General features: G+C 48.3%; 1 protein-coding gene across 3 annotated transcripts in view; it reads left to right on the top strand.

The window, feature by feature from the left end:
* Positions 1-1,187: 1,187 nt before the first annotated feature.
* clocka (clock circadian regulator a) overlaps positions 1,188-18,292 on the top strand; it is a 28,943-nt gene continuing 11,838 nt past the window's right edge. Inside the window, exons 1-17 of one of the 3 annotated variants that reach the window (XM_029254712.1) lie at positions 1,188-1,602; positions 1,890-1,963; positions 10,500-10,653; positions 10,744-10,835; positions 13,796-13,855; positions 14,308-14,456; positions 14,596-14,687; positions 14,789-14,878; positions 15,316-15,436; positions 15,531-15,644; positions 15,762-15,880; positions 16,032-16,114; positions 16,473-16,579; positions 16,733-16,880; positions 16,976-17,051; positions 17,159-17,303; positions 17,400-17,497. In XM_029254712.1, the coding sequence (XP_029110545.1) occupies positions 10,816-10,835; positions 13,796-13,855; positions 14,308-14,456; positions 14,596-14,687; positions 14,789-14,878; positions 15,316-15,436; positions 15,531-15,644; positions 15,762-15,880; positions 16,032-16,114; positions 16,473-16,579; positions 16,733-16,880; positions 16,976-17,051; positions 17,159-17,303; positions 17,400-17,497 (1,422 nt within the window). In that variant the 5' untranslated portion in view covers positions 1,188-1,602; positions 1,890-1,963; positions 10,500-10,653; positions 10,744-10,815. Of the gene's footprint in view, positions 1,613-1,889; positions 1,964-10,442; positions 10,654-10,743; positions 10,836-13,795; positions 13,856-14,307; positions 14,457-14,595; positions 14,688-14,788; positions 14,879-15,315; positions 15,437-15,530; positions 15,645-15,761; positions 15,881-16,031; positions 16,115-16,472; positions 16,580-16,732; positions 16,881-16,975; positions 17,052-17,158; positions 17,304-17,399; positions 17,498-18,292 lie in introns of all 3 variants that reach the window. The other 2 variants (XM_029254710.1, XM_029254711.1) reach the window with 2 other exon arrangements.

Below are 18,292 nucleotides of genomic sequence, written 5' to 3'. Positions count from 1 at the left end.
TATACACACACGTCTGTGCAAAAGGACAGACTGCTCGGCTCCTCCTGCTCTAGTGTAGAGGCAGCGCTACTGACGCGCAACTCATCCGCAGCCCAGCCCAGTCCAGTCCAGCCCAGCTCAGCTCAGCTCAGCCCAGCCCAGCCCTTCGTCGGCTCCAGGCGCTCTTCCTGCAGTCACGGCTTCGACCAGCAGGTGGCAGGGCGGATACGGAAAGGAAACGGGCGGAAACGGAAAAGGGCCCGTGAGCCGGTCTGCTGCTTCTACCACTTGGCCGTGAGAGGGCGCCATTCAGACATTTTACGTTTCTCAGTACAATCGATGGAAACCGTTTGGATGTGGTGTCACGGTGACACCTTGTCTAAGCTACAACACTTAAATACGGACCGAAGGACAAAAAGTACAGAAGTGTTACCACAGCAATTGCATTCTGAAATATTTTGGGTGACACGACGAAGAACAAGAATGTAAATGCATTGACTGGAGGACTCGGCAGAACTGAAAATAAGATTCTAGCCACCGAGAAGCATACCGTTCATTTACGTGCATTTTGTATACATAAGTGCATCTCAAGCTAACAAATTAAAAGAACGCTTCGCTACAGATGACAAGACGCTCATTTGAACAGTTTTTAAAACTGCTAAAAGCGAATATCCAAGCCCCGCTTCCATGTGCCTCCCGAAGGCAGACAAGCGCAGTGGTCTTCGGGGACCGCCCCGACAGCCCAAAACTATACTTGCAAGGCGCTGATTGGACAGCACAGCTGTCAATCTTATTTGTGGCACACTCCAGCTGTCAAGTTAGGTTGACGTGCGAGTTTGACCTGATTGGCGCCCTGCCAAGCGAGAAAGACTCTGAAGGGAGCCTTAGTTGAAGTACAAATTTCAAGAGCAGATTGTTGCCTTAAATTCGACAAATGTATAACATGCACTCGAATAATTGCACTAACTATAGCTACGCTCCATTTTCGGCGTTTCCTGCGTGTTGTCATCTAATGGATTAACCGCATATCGGTGTAGGAGCGCCGCGGGAGAACGCGGTATATTTCACTACTTTTCCCCACACATGATGATTATAGCACCGTACGTCGACTTTTCGCGCACAGGTCACGCAATCCAAGACGACCGACGCGGGTCCCGCGCACGCAAAGTCCACGGAGCCCCGTCGACGTGCGCGCCGCCGGCGGCACTGCGCATGCTCGCGCGCGAGGCCAGGCCTGCTGTTTTTCTGACTAAGTCGGCCGAGCGCGGCCATCTCGAGCCGAACGGCGCGGACAGACGGGCACTCGCGGCGGTCCGCGAAGCGCGAGAGGCGCCTCGTGAGCGAGCCGCAGGAAGCCGGAGCACCGGTGCGCAGCGCGGGACTCTGCGGAGGGCGAGGCGGTGGCGAGAGGCGCGTTTTGGCCGAAGGGAGAGACGGAGGCCTGTGTGACCCACATTCGATTCGGCTTCGCCGTGGGAAGCCTGAGTGAGGAGAGGAGAGCAGCAGAGCGGAGCGGAGGAGAGAGCCGAGCTGAGGCGAACCGAACCGAACAGAGCTGAGGCGAACCGAGCAGAGCGGCTCCGTGTCCCGCTCCGCTCCTTCGTCTCGCTCCGGTCTTCGGGGGTAAGGCCGGGTGTGTAGTGTGTGTAGTAGTAGTAGTGTTTGTGTGTGTGTATGCGCGCCAGCCACTCACTCACTCACTCACACTGGCTACAGCGCTAGCGATGACTTCCTGCTCCACTTACTCCCTGTGTGTGTGTGTGTGTGTGTGTGTGTGTGTGGGCGCGTGCGTTCGCGCCTACGTACGTGCGCACAAGACAAGTGTTTCTCTTCGCCTGTGTCTGTGTGGAGAGGTGTGTGCTTGTCTGTGGGAACGATTTTCACACGCGGTGTCTCCCTCCTTCCTGTAGGAGGCGCTGTGACACCCTGAAAACACGGAACACGACGGACCCCCTGCCCTGTCCTCGAGGCACCGACCCCTGCAGTAAGAGCCACCGCTCCTCCTCGCTCACGTTGTCCAGCTTCACCAGCTACCCTTTTCCAGGGTCATGTCCCACGGCTCTCTTTTTTTTCCCCGAGCAAACCGCGTTTCGCGTGCAGCTGATGCTCCTCGTTTCCGTAGACCTCGGCCTGCGGTTTAGCGTGAAACGGGGAACCGTCGTTTCGTCTGCAGGCCAAAGCTCCTCGCTTTCGCAGAGCATCGTCTCGTCTGTAGGCCGTCGTCCCTCGATTTACCCCCAAATTTGTTTGGTGTGGGGGGTCACGGCCGTCGTTTTCCTCGCCACTCTTTGTACTGTAGGGTCACACCCCTCGTTTTACCCCCAAATTTGTTTGGTGAGCAGGGTCACGCCCTTCGTTTTCCTCGCCACTCTTTGGTCTGTGGGGTCACACCCCTCCCTTTACCCCCCAGATTTGATTGCTGTGCTGGGTCACGCCCTTTGTTTTCCTCACCACTCTTTGGGCTGCAGGGTCACACCCCTCGTTTTACTCCCCAAATTTGTTTGGTGTGCGGGGTCACGCCCCTCGATTTGCCCCGTACTCTGTTCGCTCTGCACCTGATTGTTTTAATTGTTATGGGACCCCTGGCAGCGTAGTGGTTAGCGCTGCTGCCTTTGGACCCAGAAGTCACAGGTTTGACCCCCACCTCTGACTGTAGTACCCTTGACCAAGGTACTAACCCTAACATTGCTCCAGTAAAATTTCCCTGCTGTATAAATGGGTAAGTAATTGTAAAGTAGGTTAACGTTGGAAGTGTCTTTTGAACAAAGCATCAGCTAAATGTAAATTATGTTGTGTTCCCATTCATTCTAGGCTTGCATATCACTTTTACTGTAAGTATAGACATGAAGTTTTCATCCTCTTCTAATTCAGTTTATTTTTATAGAGCGCTCTTGTCACACAGTGACACTTCTAATGTCAACATATGAATCGTATGTTGGTTGTCAGCTTGAAACGTAAGAAGTATGTTGGACACACTTTACATTTAGATTTGACGTGAGCTTTATCTCAGCAGATACTTCACTTCACTGTAAACGTGCTGTTGGCATATGAATGTAATGCAGTCTAATCAAGCAACTGTGTGCGACTGTGTGTGGAGGGGGTGTTTGGTCTAACTGAACCCTGGTGCAACCTGGGTTTTTTTTTTTTTGTTTTTTTTTTTTAAAATTGTCCAGAGCTGCCATCTTCCACAAATGTCAAGGATTCATTTTGGGCGAGTTATGAGTATCATTTCGATGGCCCTTTTGCCCCATCATATGATGGTCTTGTCACATCTTTAGATGGCAAGTTCTTTGGAGTTTACCCACAGCTGCGGGTCCAAACCACAGTGGTGATGCAGGGTGCCCTCTGGCTGCTGCTGCTGTTGCTGTGCATACGTTCGTCCGAATGCTTGAAGCTTGGAGTGTCGTGGTCATTTTACATTACCTGCGATGTAACTTTTATTTTTCTTTTGTTAACTCAAATTTTTTTAACATCTTTTTCAAAATAAGTGTGCTGTGTGGTTTTCCTGAACTTTTTTTTACGTTTGACGCAGTGAGTCTGACTTGTTCATCTTGTTTTTCTTACACGCAAGCCGAGCAAGTGTGAGTTGTCCCTGGAGTACGGTGGGTGGTGTGTTAAAGCCCCACAGCTCTGTCATTTGCTACGAGTTCCCTCCTAAGTGCCCAAGTGTCTGCGCTCATGGCCTCCACGCATGGAAGAGTGTTTCGGCTTGCGTAAACGTGGCACGCGATGCGTACCGGGAATGGGTGTCTTCAATGGTTGGCTCGGCTGGTAAAGTTGACACCTTTTTGGCCATGGGTCCGATGGACCGCCGAGGGGCTGTGACGCTGAGCTTGTTTTTCAGGAGCTTTGTGTTTCTGCCTGTCTGTGACAAGGAGCTGCTACACATTGCTTGCTGTAGGTTTCACTACATCATGCACGTGTGTGTGTGTGTGTGTGTGTGTGTGTGTGTATACCTGAGGTACCTGCGGGTCATTCTAATGTGCCCCTTGGATTACAGCAGTCTGCTGGGGGCTAAAGTTGGGTACACACAGGACACACAAATGTGGAGTTGTGCAGCGTTTGGGCCCTGGACACACCTGTCAGGTACATGCAGTGTGTGAGTGAGAGAGTGAGTGTGTGTCACTGATGTATGGATGAATGACTCATTGTAAGTAGTCTATATAGCAGTGTAAGTCACCCCAGTGAATGAGGTCTGGGCTGATAACACTACATAGTGCTCACTAGGCTGTAAATGTCCTGTCCGGGCGCGTGTTCGTTCGTGCCATGTGGTTCGGAACGGGGTCTGCAGAGCAGTACGTACAGCTGTAACGGTGTCCATGGTGGCACAGGTGGGACCCCTGCCAGCAAAGACTTCTAAGTAGCTTTTGTCGTCATGTATACGGGTGAACAAAGTAATGGAAACAGGATATGCAGTTGAGTCACTTCTTCGGCTGCAGTTTCCCTCCGGAAAACATGGAGTTCTGCCTTTCAGAAAGGAGAGCTTCCAGTTCTTTGAGACGTGGGAATCTGCTCTGTGCTCCAGAATTCTCCCTATAGTAGTTTGTGTTCTATTGGGGTAGATCGTGGGGAGCTGCCGCAAAACCTTGGTGTCCTTAAGACCACGCCTCAGTGTATTCTGCAGTGTGTATGGGTCATGCTGCTTTATTGGAGCATGGGAGCATCATGAGGAAACTGTTTTCTCACCATGGTGGCCCCTGAGATGTTTTCGTCGGTGGGATGGGCGCTCGAACCTTTGCAGGTCTACCATCCGCCGGTGCCTTTCTCCAGACACAACCTGTTCGGTCAAGTGGTCATTTCCAAGGCCGTGTTGCGCTTTTCACTGACTGTCCTGTCAACACATGCCTGTCACTCTGTGAGCGCTGACTTGCAACCGCTGTTCTGCCTTTTGCGGCCGTTGTCTTTGCTATTATATCGTTGTGACTTTTTATTTATTTTTTCTTTACAGCTTTGCCTTCTACTGTGTTCTTTTCTCAGTCTGACTGATGGATCCGAAGGCCAGGCATCCACTTCTAGCCCTCTGTCAAACTCCGTTCACCGCCTCGCTTTAGAGATTCTGTGCTTGGGCAGATGGATGTTGAGCTGGTGAGGGTGGCTCTGACCTTAGGGAGGGAGTGGCACCCAACTCTGGCAGATCCTCTGGACATTGTACAGCAGTAGTCAGCAGGATGCTTGGTGTCACTTCATGTTGGCCAGATTCTTTGCTCTTGTGGAAGATGCAGCTGCTCCAGTGCACACTTTAATCAGTTGTACCATACTGCTGTAATATAGACATTTTTCTTGCTTTTTTCCACTTTCCTGTCTATTTTTCAAGGGTTTCTCACTGGGTGTTTGTCAGTAAATAGCAGGTCGGTACATGAATGTGGGTTGTTTGTAAATTTGCTGACAAGCGAGCTAGTGATGGGTAGCATGGTACATGTTCAATGTACTTTACTGTGTGATCTCTGTCGTGTACTGGTACTGTATAGCTGTTGTTTTTCTTTGCATCTGAAAGTGGGCTGGTGGAGGGTGCGGAAGCAGGTGTCAAGTGGAAATGTTATAGAAATGCACTTTTCTATGCTCGTGTGATTCGTATTCCATGTTTGTCCCGACCTTTTCACACATACTTTCAGTACTCGTGAGAAAATGTGCACTTGGAAAAAGATATCAGGTGAAAAAACAAGTGCTACATTATGTTGACTGAGATTATTTTTTAAAGTTGTGCTGTCACTTTTCCTGCTGTGATTAAACTGGGTTGGCAGTCAAGACCCAAAAGCAAACTCTTATTGCTCTTAATGTTCAGAAAAGTCCTTTTTGGTATTAACACATGGTATGATGTGTGAAATTCCAAGGCTGTTGCACAGGGAGTTGTGGTTTATAAGTATATTTAAGGACTTTTTTTCTTTGCAAATGTACTTCAGTAAAAGCAAAATTTACATTTTCGCTGAGATGTACGTCTCTTTGGAGAAAAGTGCCTGCTAAATGAATAAATGTAAATTTCCAAACATTACTCTGAGGCTGCAGAGAATGAAACAATAGTGTTTTACTCCACACTGTTGCCCCAGGTGGACACACGTTTGACGTCTCCATGCTGCACTTGTGCCTCATGGCGGTGACGTCCACCTTCCTACATCCCTGCGATGTGCGTCACTCCAGGCTGTGTTCTGGGGTCCTCCCTGCCATTTGCTCAGTTCTTGTAGCGCCGTTGTTCTGCTTCTTCCACAATGGCAACTGAGTTAAAGGAAAGGCTAGAAATGTGGCCATGTGACCGTGTGTGTGTGAGTGCAGAAAAATGAACATGCACACAATGTTGCTGGAGCTGGAGTATGCTTCTCAGTATTGTTTTCCTTACAAATAGGAGTGTGGCCTGTGTGGGGGACCTGCCCACCCTGTGGCTCCCAGGGACCTGGCTGGCTGAGCAGTGAGCAGCCACGAGCACTTCTGCTGCGAGTGTGACGTGGTCCGGGATGTCGGCTTCCCCTTCAGCACCCCTTTGTACCTCTTTGTGACCACAGCCACGGCCACAGCCCGCTTAGCTTTACGCAGGGCAGCACGGTGGCACAGCGAGTAGAGCTGATGTCTCACAGCACCTGGGTGGTCTGAGAGGACGTGGGTTCGATCTGTGTGGAGTTTGCATGTTCTCCCTGTGTCTGCATGGATTTCCTTCCACAGTCCAAAGGCATGCTGTTCAGGTTCTCCCATAGTGTGTGAGTGACAGAGGGAGAGTGTGTGCTCCACTGATGTATGGATGAGTGACCCATTGTAAGTAGTGTATCTAGCAGTGTAAGTCACTGTGGGGTGGCACGGTGGCACAGCGAGTAGTGCTGCTGTCTTGCAGTGCCTGGGTGGTGTGAGAGAATGTGGGTTCAATCCCCGCTCAGTCTGTGTGGAGTTTGCATGTTCTCCCCGTGTCTGTGTGGGTTTCCTCCGGGTGCTCCGGTTTCCTGCCACAGTCCAAAGACAGGCTGTTCAGGTTCCCTCATAGTGTGTGAGTGTGTTTCACTGATGAATGGATGAATAACTCCTTGTAAGTAGTGTATCTAGCAGTGTAAGTCACCTTCGTGAATAAGGTGTGTGGGCTAGTAACACTACATAGTATCCGTTGTAAGTCGCTTTGGAAAAAAGCATCTGCTAAGTGAATAAATGTAAATGAATAAGGTGTGTGTGCTGATAACACTACATAGAGTTCATTGGAAGTCGCAGTGGAGAAAAGCGTCCGCTAAATAAATAAATGTAAACACACAGTAAAATTTCCCTGACTAAAATTTCCCTTAATCATGAGTAAATGACTTACATTTATTCGTTTAGCTGATGCTGTCCTTTAGAGCAACTTAAGATACTTAGTTACTTACCCATTTATACAGCTGGGCAATTTTGCTGTGTCAATTTAGGGTAAGTACCTTGCTCAAGGATATAACAGCTGGCAGTGGGATTCAAACCTGTGACCTTGGGGTCCAAGGGTAGCAGCTGTTACTACTATGATACCAGCCCTCCCACGTTGTCAGTTGTTCCCCTTAACCTTTGACTTAAGGAAAAAATGAGTAGTAGTTATGAAAAATGCACTGCCATCAGTCTCTTAGAAGTTCAGCCTTGCTCTGCTCGCTCTGTACCACAGTAAGGCTCATCGGGCACCAGGGGGTGGAGGCGGGGCCATACTATTTCCCTCCTAGTGACCCAGTTAGGAGCTGCTTCCTCCTGAAGTGTCAGCTACCACACTGTAACCTTTGGTTTCGACCCCCTTCCCCTTGCCTTCCCTCTTTCGGGCTTGTTCACTGGAGTGTTAAACACAATGTTGATATAATGTGTCATCCATACACATTTAACAGCCTCACTGTCTTGAGCTCAAAGTTAGCTGGAGTGCTCTGATCTTACTGTGGAATATGCACATGGGAGCTACACTTTATTTCACTGTGTTGTCTAAACCTCTGTGGAAAAATCCTACCTGTTGACTCTGTGTGGTGCTATACTGTATAACCTTGGACAAGTGTGTGTGGTGTTTGTGAAGTGTGGTCCTGCTCCCTGTGTTCAGAGACTCATGATCTTCTGAATTGTTTTTCTGTTGTTTTGTATATGGGGGAAGTCGAGATGACGGCACTATGTGTGTGTGTGTGTGTCTGTGTGTGTCTGTTGGCCATATACTTCTCCCACACACATTGATGCTGCAGCAGGATTTTGGCGATGATGAAGCTCAAACACTTGCCCTGAACTGTCAAGGCGCATGGGCTGTGTGTTCATGTAGCTGTGTTGGAGGTGTGTGTGAGCTGTGTGATTTAGCTCCTTTGTGGATCCACACAGTGAGTCATGGGCTCGCCGCTCCACTGACCTACATTCTGGAGGAAGCCTCTCTCCAGGGTGTTTAATGGCAGCGTCTCCCTCTCTCTCTCTTTCTCGTTCTTTCTCTTTTCTCTCCCTCTCTTTCTGTCTTTCTCTTCATCTCTATCTCTCTCCTTCTTTCTGTCTCTGTCCTCTGTGTTTGTGAGAGAGATATTTGTTGCTGTTATAGTGTATGAGGGTGTAGTACAGTGTAGTGCTGCACTGCACAGGGTTAGAAGGGTGCAGCTCAGTATTCAGGGTGTGTTTCTGCACAGCTCTGCACATTGAATGTGTAGATGGGTCTCTGGCAGGTTGTGCGTGTAGCTCCGGCATCTCATGGCACCTGAGCGGTGCAAGAGGACGTCGGTTCAATCCCCGCTCAGTCTGTGCAGAGTTTGCATGTTTTCCTCTGTGTCTGCGTGGGTTTCCTCTCACAGTCCAAAAATACGCGTTGAACTGGTGACTGTGTGTGTATATGTGTGTGCGCGTGCGCCACTGGTGTACGGATGAGTCACTCACTGTAAGTACTGTTCTCTAGTGCATCTAGCATTGTAAGTAATTTTGGCTAAAAAGCTGTGGCCTAAATAAATACTACGGCATTCTTTGGAAGTCGCTTTGGAGACAAGTGTGCTAAATGAACACGTAGATGTGTTGAGTATGTAGCTGGCTGTATCTGCCACTTTTGCTGTAGTGCGCAGGGCTGGCCGTCACGTTTCCGTCACACCTGCCTTTCGCGGACATCGACCAGAAACAGGAAAGTGGGTCAGTAGGTCAGCAGGTCACTGGGGCAGTGAGTGACATCACACTTATACAATCGCTGTGGCCGTCACCCCTTCAGCTCCAGCTTGGCCCCGTGTGGCCAGCCGCCCATCTCTGCAACCCCCAGCTGTGACGGGCTGTTTACTCTGGGGTTCCCCTTTCAGGGAGACCCACATAGTCACAGTTCTGTAGGGCACAAATATGGTAGTGTATGCATGTCTCCTGGCTGCCAGGCTATGGTTTCCCTGGTGAAGCAAGTAGGTGTGGTTTGAATGAGTGCTGTTGGCACACGCTGCATGGTGCCGCATAAACTTTCCTGCTATTCTGCTCTACCTTCACTGTGTGGCAGTGTAGACAGAATGAAATGGGTTCTAGGGTTCTGTAACAGAGGTGGACAGAGACAATGGGAGAATCAGAGAAGTATGTGGCTGGGTGTTGTGCAGCAGGTTATAGATTAACATTTTTTTGCACCCTGAAAGTTGGTGGACTTCAATTCCCTCTTCATCATTGTGTGTACCCGAATTTCACCGTTCACTCTGTCCGTGCGTGTGCGCTTATAAATGTGCAGGCATGTGTTAACAGTAGTTCATGAATCAGATGCTCTTCCGCAAAGTGATTTTCAGGCAGTTCAGATGAGATAAATGTAGTTTTTCAGCAATGGACAGCCTGTCTTACTCATGTACTAACTGGTATCCATTATATGAGTAACTGCATATAGAAGTATTAGCGGCTCCTGTTTAAACGTAGTGAAGGCATGTATGTTCAGGTGGAGCCTCAAGTGGTTTTTAGCAGTTTTAAAACCAGAAGGTGGGATTGTGTTTAGAGCCGTCATCTTGCCAAGAAAAGCGCTGGTTGTGAATCCTTGCTCCTGCTTCAGTACCCTTGATCGAGGTACTTACCCTGAGCTGATTAGTAAAAATTACTCACCTTTATAAATGGGTAAATCAGCATTTAAGAGGCTTGGGTTACAAATTTCAAATAGTCAGTCACCTTGGAGAAAAGGTGTCCGATGAATAAACATATTAGTGACTTAATTGCGCTCAGTGGGACTGGGCTCTGGGTTTATGTTGGATCCTCCTTGTGCCGTCTGTCTACTCGGGGATGGGTACGCAGAGGGGTGGTGATCTTCAGGGTTGGGGGTGCTCCAGACATATTGAGAGCATGTTGTCTGGTCTTGTCTGAACGGCCTGACTCCCCAACCTTGGGGTCATTTGAAAGCATTGGCGGTGAAGTCCTGCTGGAAAGAGCCTGTATACTACTTTGTTTGAATGAGTCCTCAGTCGGAGGCATATGAATAGTGCTGTCGTAACCAGTTGTTTAGCTCTTCTGTTGTCAGTTGTATTCCAGTGTTTGTCACTTTTAATCCACAGAGGAAGCACAGGAGGTGTTGACCGCACTTTTCTGTCCTGTAGGTGTGTTGACCAGCTGCCATGTGCCCGCTCTGCACTCAAACCCCTTTGAAATTGCAGTGCCTAGACGACCCTTGGTAACCCCGCCCCTTCTGCATCATTGGACCTGCCCACCGATCCCTGTCCAGCTCACTCATCTCCCCTCTTCAGCTCTCAAGTGAGCGGAGGCTCTCGGTGGTCTCCGTCACACAGACCAAGGCCGGCGGTATCGGAGGTGAGAGCGCTACTCGTTGGACGAGTGCAGGTGTGTATGTTTGGGTCCAGTACGGTGATTTAACCAGTTTACCCTCTTTGCTCTCATCAGGTACATCCACAAATGTCTACCTCACGATTAAAGGGCCTCTTAGTACCGCTACGACCCTGAATAAGTTACAAAATGACCTCCAGCATAGACCGGTAAGTCCCCTCTTTCCCTTCCGGGCCTGTTCGGTTTTGATGGTGAGCCAGCGTGTGGGGTGGGGGTAACTGCTTCCCCACGTGGTGTGGACTTTGTCTTTGTCACTGAAACAAATGGTAATTATGTCTATTTACAAGAATACACCCTTAAAAAGGGGTTTGAAGACAGGAAGTTTAAAGAAAAAGGCCTAAAATATTGAATAATCAAAAAATAACTGAAGATATGCCCTGATTTGGACGGTTCTCTTTCAGTCTGAAGGTTCTTTGTTCAAATTCCCACTTCTGTTGTGTGTTCTTATGATCAAGGCACTACATCTGTGTAACTGGGACAGTCATTGTACTTTGCTTAGTGTACAAAACTGACACTGTAAATTGCCCTGGACAAAGGTGTCTGATGAAAAGTAGTGTCAGTGTAAATTTGGAAGCATGGTGAAAGAAACTGAGTTGTGATGATATGGATTACCTGTCGTAGAAAGCAGCGTAAAACCGTTCTCCTGCAGTGTTACTTCATAGACAAAGTCTGCACTCTGGCTGCTATTTCTTCCATCTGCTGGTTTTGTTTCAATTGCACTGTGATGGTAGGTGGTCATGGAGCCACACCTCTGCCCGCACAGTGACTATAACGCTCGCTCCCTCGTCACATTGTTGTTGACCATGCTGTGAGAAGTGAGCTCACCCTGGAAAGTTTCTTCATTTTAAATGGAGAAGCGAGTCTCTGCACTGCCATCGACAGTACATGTAGTAGACCTTTTTCTCCAAAGCGACGTACAACTCAAAGCAAACAGATAAAGACACTAATGCAATCTTCCAAGTTCAGTACCAGCGTTTTTACCAGCAAAAATTACACAAACTGGTGTATAAAGACAGGTTTGAAAATTAAACAGCATTGTGCGTTCCCTATTAACCCACATAGCATGTAGATGATGAAGAGACTCCTGCACAAGTGGAAAAGAATTAGTGTAACTGTTGCACCTCCAAAGATCTGTTTGCTTTTGGCAGCTCCAAGATTTGTATGTTTTTATGAAAGTTATGATGCCATCATGAGCGAAAGGGGTCCTGACCTGTCAGAGCCTCCCGCAGTCAGCTGGTGTTTTACACCTCATGAGGTTACTTTGGAATCACCCGTACACCAGCACATTTGTTGTAGGCCATGTTAGCTCATGAGCTGCTTGTTTATGTCACCTGCACTTCGGCCATCTGGTGTTACTCTTCCTGCTGGGGACTATGTCCGTGATTACCTTTTGTTGACCCCCACACGCTGGCTGCAGTGTGCGTGTGTCTGAGTGTGCGTGTGTCTGAGTGTGCGCACGTGCACAATCTGACAGTGGTGTGTTCTTGTGCTTTGTTTTATGCTCTCTGTCTTTTGTGAGCCTTTGCTTTGTGATGTCACTGCTGATAATGTACCAGTTGATGGGTGTTATTTTTAAAAGATTTTTTTTTTGTTTTTTTTTTACCCTTTTCTGTTTATTTGATATCAAATTCAAAAAATTACATTTTCTAATTTATTCATTGATCTGATGCTTTTCTCCAAAACAGCTTCCAATGTTAAGCTACTTACATTAATTTACAATTATTTATACTGCTGTGAGGGACGCGCGGTGGCGCAGTGGGTTGGACCGTGTCCTGCTCTCCGGTGGGTCTGGGGTTCGAGTCCCGCTTGGGGTGCCTTGCGACGGACTGGCGTCCCGCCCTGGGTGTGCCCCCTCCCCCTCCGGCCTTACGCCCTGTGTTGCTAGGTGGGCTCCGGTTCCCCGCGACCCCGTATGGGATGAGCGGTTCTGAAAATGTGTGCGTGTGTGTGTGTGTGTGTGTATACTGCTGTGTAATTTTACTGGAGCAGTTTTAAAGTACCTTATTCAAGGGTAAATGAATTTTAGGTCAGAGATAGAAGACAGCTGTTTGTGATTGTATAGTAGTTGTTATGTGAGAGTTAATAACACAGAAGGACTCATTGTCATGTTTTGTGTTTTTTGAGCTAGGACCAGTAGCCCACGTCGCTTGGTTTATGTTGTCATGTACTTTCTCTCATGTTGACAATGGCTTGACTAGTTCCCGGCGCACCATGAAAACTGATACTCCCATACTTGTCCAATTTACTCTTATGCTGTGAGCAGGTGATTAAAATTATATAATGTTGCACTTATTTAAGTGAGCATACCCATTAAACTGTATTTGCGTTATGGTGACAAGAACGGTTTTTGTTCGGTGTTCCTTGATTAGCCTGAAAAGGCCTCAGAACATAGTCGTCATGTGTCCAACTGGTATGATTAAATCTACAATACAGCAAAGACTTTTTATTAAATTTTTCATTTGAGCCACAATAAAATGAATACTACTTGAAAATGACTAAATAAACGTGGTTCACAAACTCCAGGTCAGTGCTGATCGTTGCCGTTCATCCCAGATCATGTGCAGAGTAGCACTGATGAGACTGGAGGCGTAAACGGTGGAAGTGAGATGAATGAATGTGCTCCTGCACTGCTGCTCTCTTTGGGTGGCGCGCTTTTCTGCGACCTGCTGGCTCAGAGCGTAGACGCTGGTCACTATCGCGGCATTGCTAATTTTACTGGTTACATATACGGGAATGAACTTGAAATGAAAAGCTGTGGGCTTAGTAAATACTACATAGTCTTCTGTGTAAGTTGTTTCGGGGAAAAGTGTCTGCTAGATGAATGAATGAATACAAATGTGAAACAAAGTGGTAAAAGCAGCACCGTAGGCAGTGAACCGCAGCCTCTCCCTTTCCTGACGCTCCTTGAGAAGAAGCTGCTGCTGGCCATAGCCTTCCTGCCACATTGTCATTACCGCACTGGGAAATTCAGAACTGGCTGCCCAGCATGTACCACGATCTTACCGCATTCACCTGTAGGCCCAGTGTGAGACAGTTGTTTGGGAGCAACATTCACGAGAAATAAATTGACAGCAAAGGGTGATCTCACTCATGTCTGCTTGCCTTGCAGGGATGACTGTAGCATCTTTGATGGGTTGATGGAAGAAGATGAAAAAGACAAAGCGAAACGGTGAGGCACTTTAGCTCCCGGGATTAGGGTTGTGTTGCCCCCTACTGGTCTTAGGGGAACGTGGGGAACGTAGTGATCGCTAAAGATGTTGCTGGATCCTCATGCCGCTCTGCTCTGTCAGTGTCTTCTGGCTCTTGTTTCTTCTACCAGAATGAAGTTCAGGTGTTCAGTGGGATCAATTGAAACTACATGGGGAGGCCTAGGTTTAGTAACATTTTTGATAATTCAGACTATTGAGTTAGTTGTAAAAATACTGTTGGAGACTGGAGAGCATTGTTAAATTCCTCTTCATTGTTATTGATGAAAGTAAGCGTTTATTGGTGTAACAGGATGCCTCAGTGGGTAGAGCAGTCACTTTATCCAATTGTGACATTTCCTGTCATTTGGTCAAAGATCTCTCCCTCTCTCTGTCTAATCTTTGCAATCTTTATTAATTTCACTTTCCCATGCAGTGTGTCCAGGAACAAGTCGGAGAAGAAGCGACGTGATCAGTTCAATGTGCTCATCAAAGAACTGGGTACCATGTTGCCTGGCAACACCCGCAAGATGGACAAGTCCACGATCCTGCAGAAAAGCATTGATTTTTTGCGCAAGCACAAAGGTAAAGCCTACTTCCGTGAGCCTGTGGCCCCATTGATGTGGCTGCGGGAGAAGGAGCTTTCTGTGGTGAGGTGAGGACGGAGGTGAGACTGTTGTCCTGTGTCTGTGTGACCAACTGGGGAAACATCTGTCTCTGTCAGAAATCGCCGCTCAGTCCGAGTCGAGTGAGATCCGACAGGACTGGAAGCCTCCATTCCTTAGCAACGAGGAGTTTACGCAGCTCATGCTGGAGGTGAGTGGAGCGTGCGTGCGTGCGTGCGTGCGTGCGTGCGTGCGTGCGTGCGTGCGTGCGTGCGTGCGTGCAATCTAACAGCTTTGCGTTTTGTATTCCAGGCACTGGATGGCTTTTTTCTTGCAATAATGACAGATGGGAATATAATCTACGTATCGGAGAGTGTCACCTCCTTACTTGAACATTTACCTGTAAGTTGGAACTCTGTGTGCATGTACCTTGTAGCAGTAATTTAAACATTGTATCTGTGCTGTGCCAGCTGAGTGTAAACAAGGTGATTGATCCTTGATCCTTACAAAGGTCGACGCGGTCTGATGCTCACCTGGGGGGGGGGTTGTGTTCAAGGAACAAGAGCAAAAATTCGAAGTTTCGAACTCGCAGCGAAAACGTTTACGTGATCGCGCAGTGGTGCCATGATATCCTGAATTCCTCTGTAACTTTTTTTTTCTTCTTAGAGAAGCATGGGAATGTTTGTTTGGCAGAAATGCTGCACTCATTGTAGCCCACAGATCCCCCAGAGCACAAACCCAGCATGCCAATGTGCTGTTGCTAAGAGAGAGGAACGCTTTTGGTTCAGGGTGTGCAAGGCGAGGTCTCGGTCAGGCTGAGCAGTCTGTATCCCTTGCAGTGTGACCTGGTGGATCAGAACCTGTTGAACTTCCTGCCCTTGGGGGAGCACTCTGAGGTGTACAAAGTTTTGTCAACGCAGATGCTTGAGGGCGAGTCGCTTACCCCAGAGTACCTGAAGAGTGAGTACTGTGCTTTCGGCTCGCCGCTTCTCTTCGCGCTGCTGGGCCGTGCCCTGTGCTAATGCCAGCGTGTGTTTCCGTGGCTGCTGTCCAGCGAAAAACCAGCTAGAGTTCTGCTGCCACATGCTCCGTGGGACCATGGACCCAAAGGAGCCGCCGGTGTATGAGTACGTCAAGTTCATAGGAAACTTCAAGTCTTTGAACAATGGTGAGTCTCTGTTCTTGAGGATACGTGGATTGTGAGGTGGGTGCGGAATAGCACCCTCTGTAGGGCAGTCTGCCAAAGGCAGCATGTCTTCACTGTCATGTTGGCACTTCTCTGCAGTGCCTAATTCCACCAGAAACGGCTTAGAGGGAGTGATCCAGAGATCCCTGCGGCCCACCTTTGACGACAGGGTATGCTTCATTGCCACCGTGAGGCTTGCCAAGCCGCAGTTCATCAAGGTAGGCCCTGCCACTCCGCGCCCCGGTTGTGCCTACACATGGGTGCTGACTTTCCTCTGCACACATGCTGAGAAGGGTTTGCGTTGAAGCGCACCTGCAGGGTTTAAAGGAGCTACAGTAGAGACAAGCTCCAGTCCTCTGTGCTCCACAGGAGATGTGCACTGTGGAAGAGCCCAACGAAGAGTTCACGTCACGGCACAGCTTGGAGTGGAAGTTCCTCTTCCTGGACCACAGGTGAGGTGGTGTCTCGCATGCAGTGTAAGCAGTCGCACTCACTTTGTACCAGCCTAACATTGTAATTGTCACCTAAATAAACAACCGTAATATTAATGTTTGTGCTGATGTCTGGCATCAGGCGGAACATAGCTGAATGGGGAAAAAGCCCGGCATGCAGCGGAGCCTCAGTTTATAACACATTATGGTGTTCAGTGGAGCTCTGTATGTGTCTAGAGGACTTGTGTGTGTCTCTAGCACTTTACTGTCGAGGTGTGACCTCTGCTACATTCACTGAGACCACTGTGCGGTGGTGGTGTAGTCATTGTTATTATTATTATTGTATCTTGTATGGGTGTTTTTGTTTTCTTCTTCTCAGGGCTCCTCCCATTATTGGCTACTTGCCATTTGAGGTTCTTGGCACATCTGGCTATGATTACTACCATGTGGATGATCTGGAGACGCTGGCTAAGTGCCACGAACACTGTGAGTTCTCGAAAGGAACAGTCAGCATCGGGCAAACTGGTCGCGTCCTTGGTCTTGGAGTAATGTTTACGGTGTGCAGTGACACATTGTGGGAAGCGGAAGTGTGCGGTGGTGCTGGCACTGACTGTTGTCTCTCTCTGCTCTGCTGTGCAGTGATGCAGTATGGGAAGGGCAAGTCCTGTTACTACAGGTTTCTCACCAAAGGGCAGCAGTGGATCTGGTTGCAGACGCACTACTACATTACGTACCACCAATGGAACTCGAGACCCGAGTTCATCGTCTGCACACACACCGTGGTCAGGTAAATCGTCTTATGGTTGAGAATGCCAAACGTCATCCTTTTCCTCAGCCTCTCTGTGTGTGGCATTGCGATAACCAGAGTCGCTTCTTCTGTAGCTACGCAGAGGTGAGAGCCGAGCGCCGCAGAGAGCTAGGAATTGAGGAGTCGCCCCCTGAGATGGTTCCCGACAAGGTGAGGAGGCAAATCCATGCCCTGCTTCCCCCCAACTTGCAGCCCCTGCTTGTGTGTTGCTCGTGTCTGGTCCACTTGTGCATCGGCTCACTTCTCTCCTGTGGCAGAGTCAGGATTCGGGCTCCGAATCGCAGCTCAACACGTCTAGCCTGAAGGAGGCCCTGGAGCGCTTCGACCGCAGCCGCACCCCATCGGCTTCGTCCCGCAGCTCACGCAAGTCCTCATCCCACACCGCGCTTTCGGACCCTGCCTGTAAGCTCCTCCCCTCTTGTGCACTCGCACACCCTTCCTTCGCTGCACCTTCGCTGCTGTGCGGGAGAAGCATCTCGGTTCTCATTTATTCTCCAGCAACGCAAACTAAACTGCAGACGGACAGGAGCACCCCGCCCAGGCAGTCTGTTGCCATGGAGATGACCTCGCAGCGAAGGTCGTCCATAAGCAGCCAGGTTGGTGACGCTTGACCCATAGTAGAAACACTGGCGAAGTGATTAAGAAACTGGATGTGTAAGTGAAGAGAATAGATCCCCGACCTTATAAAGTTGCCCAGCTGCATGAAGGACAGCATCTCCTTAATATGGTGAAGCACTGTAACTTATACTGTAACAGTAGAGATGTACTGTACTGCCATAGAGGTGCAGATTCTGGTCTATCACTGCAGTCACCTTTCATGCTATTAATGTACCATTACGTAATTTCTGTTGACAGTAGACAGGGATGACTGTGGTGGTCAGGAACAATACTCTGATAAAAGTACAGTTACTGGACAATATAGAAACTAGTCAAATGAAAATTAGTAGTTATAGTTCAGAAATCCACTTTAGTAAAAGTTTTTTTTTTTTTTTTTTTTTTTTTTTTTTAAAAAAAAAAAAAAAAACTACTGCTTCTTGTATATAAAGTTACACTGGTTCAATTTGGTGGGAGTGGCAACCGCTGGCACTAGGACCCCCCACAGAGGTTTATTTTCTTCCACTTGTTGGTAGCCAGAAGTTTGTGTCCATCCTTTGGCTACCAGCTGCTTTACCAGATCATTGTGTACTCTTTGAGTTCATTTGCTCATTTGTGCTCAGTTGTTCACTTCTCTGTGGTGCTGTGTAAAAACCACCAACCCGTAGACACACACACACGTACTCAACGGAACACCATTCCACTCCCTTCACAATTTTTTTTCAATTATGTTTACATTTTACAGCATTTATTATTATGTTGTAATATACTGTTTTTATTGTATATATTATAATATA

This window comes from Scleropages formosus, chromosome 9 (genome assembly GCF_900964775.1).
Source record: "Scleropages formosus chromosome 9, fSclFor1.1, whole genome shotgun sequence".
Lineage (NCBI taxonomy): Eukaryota > Metazoa > Chordata > Actinopteri > Osteoglossiformes > Osteoglossidae > Scleropages > Scleropages formosus.
Note: the sequence above shows the minus strand (reverse complement) of the source record. Positions and strands in the feature narration are given on the sequence as shown.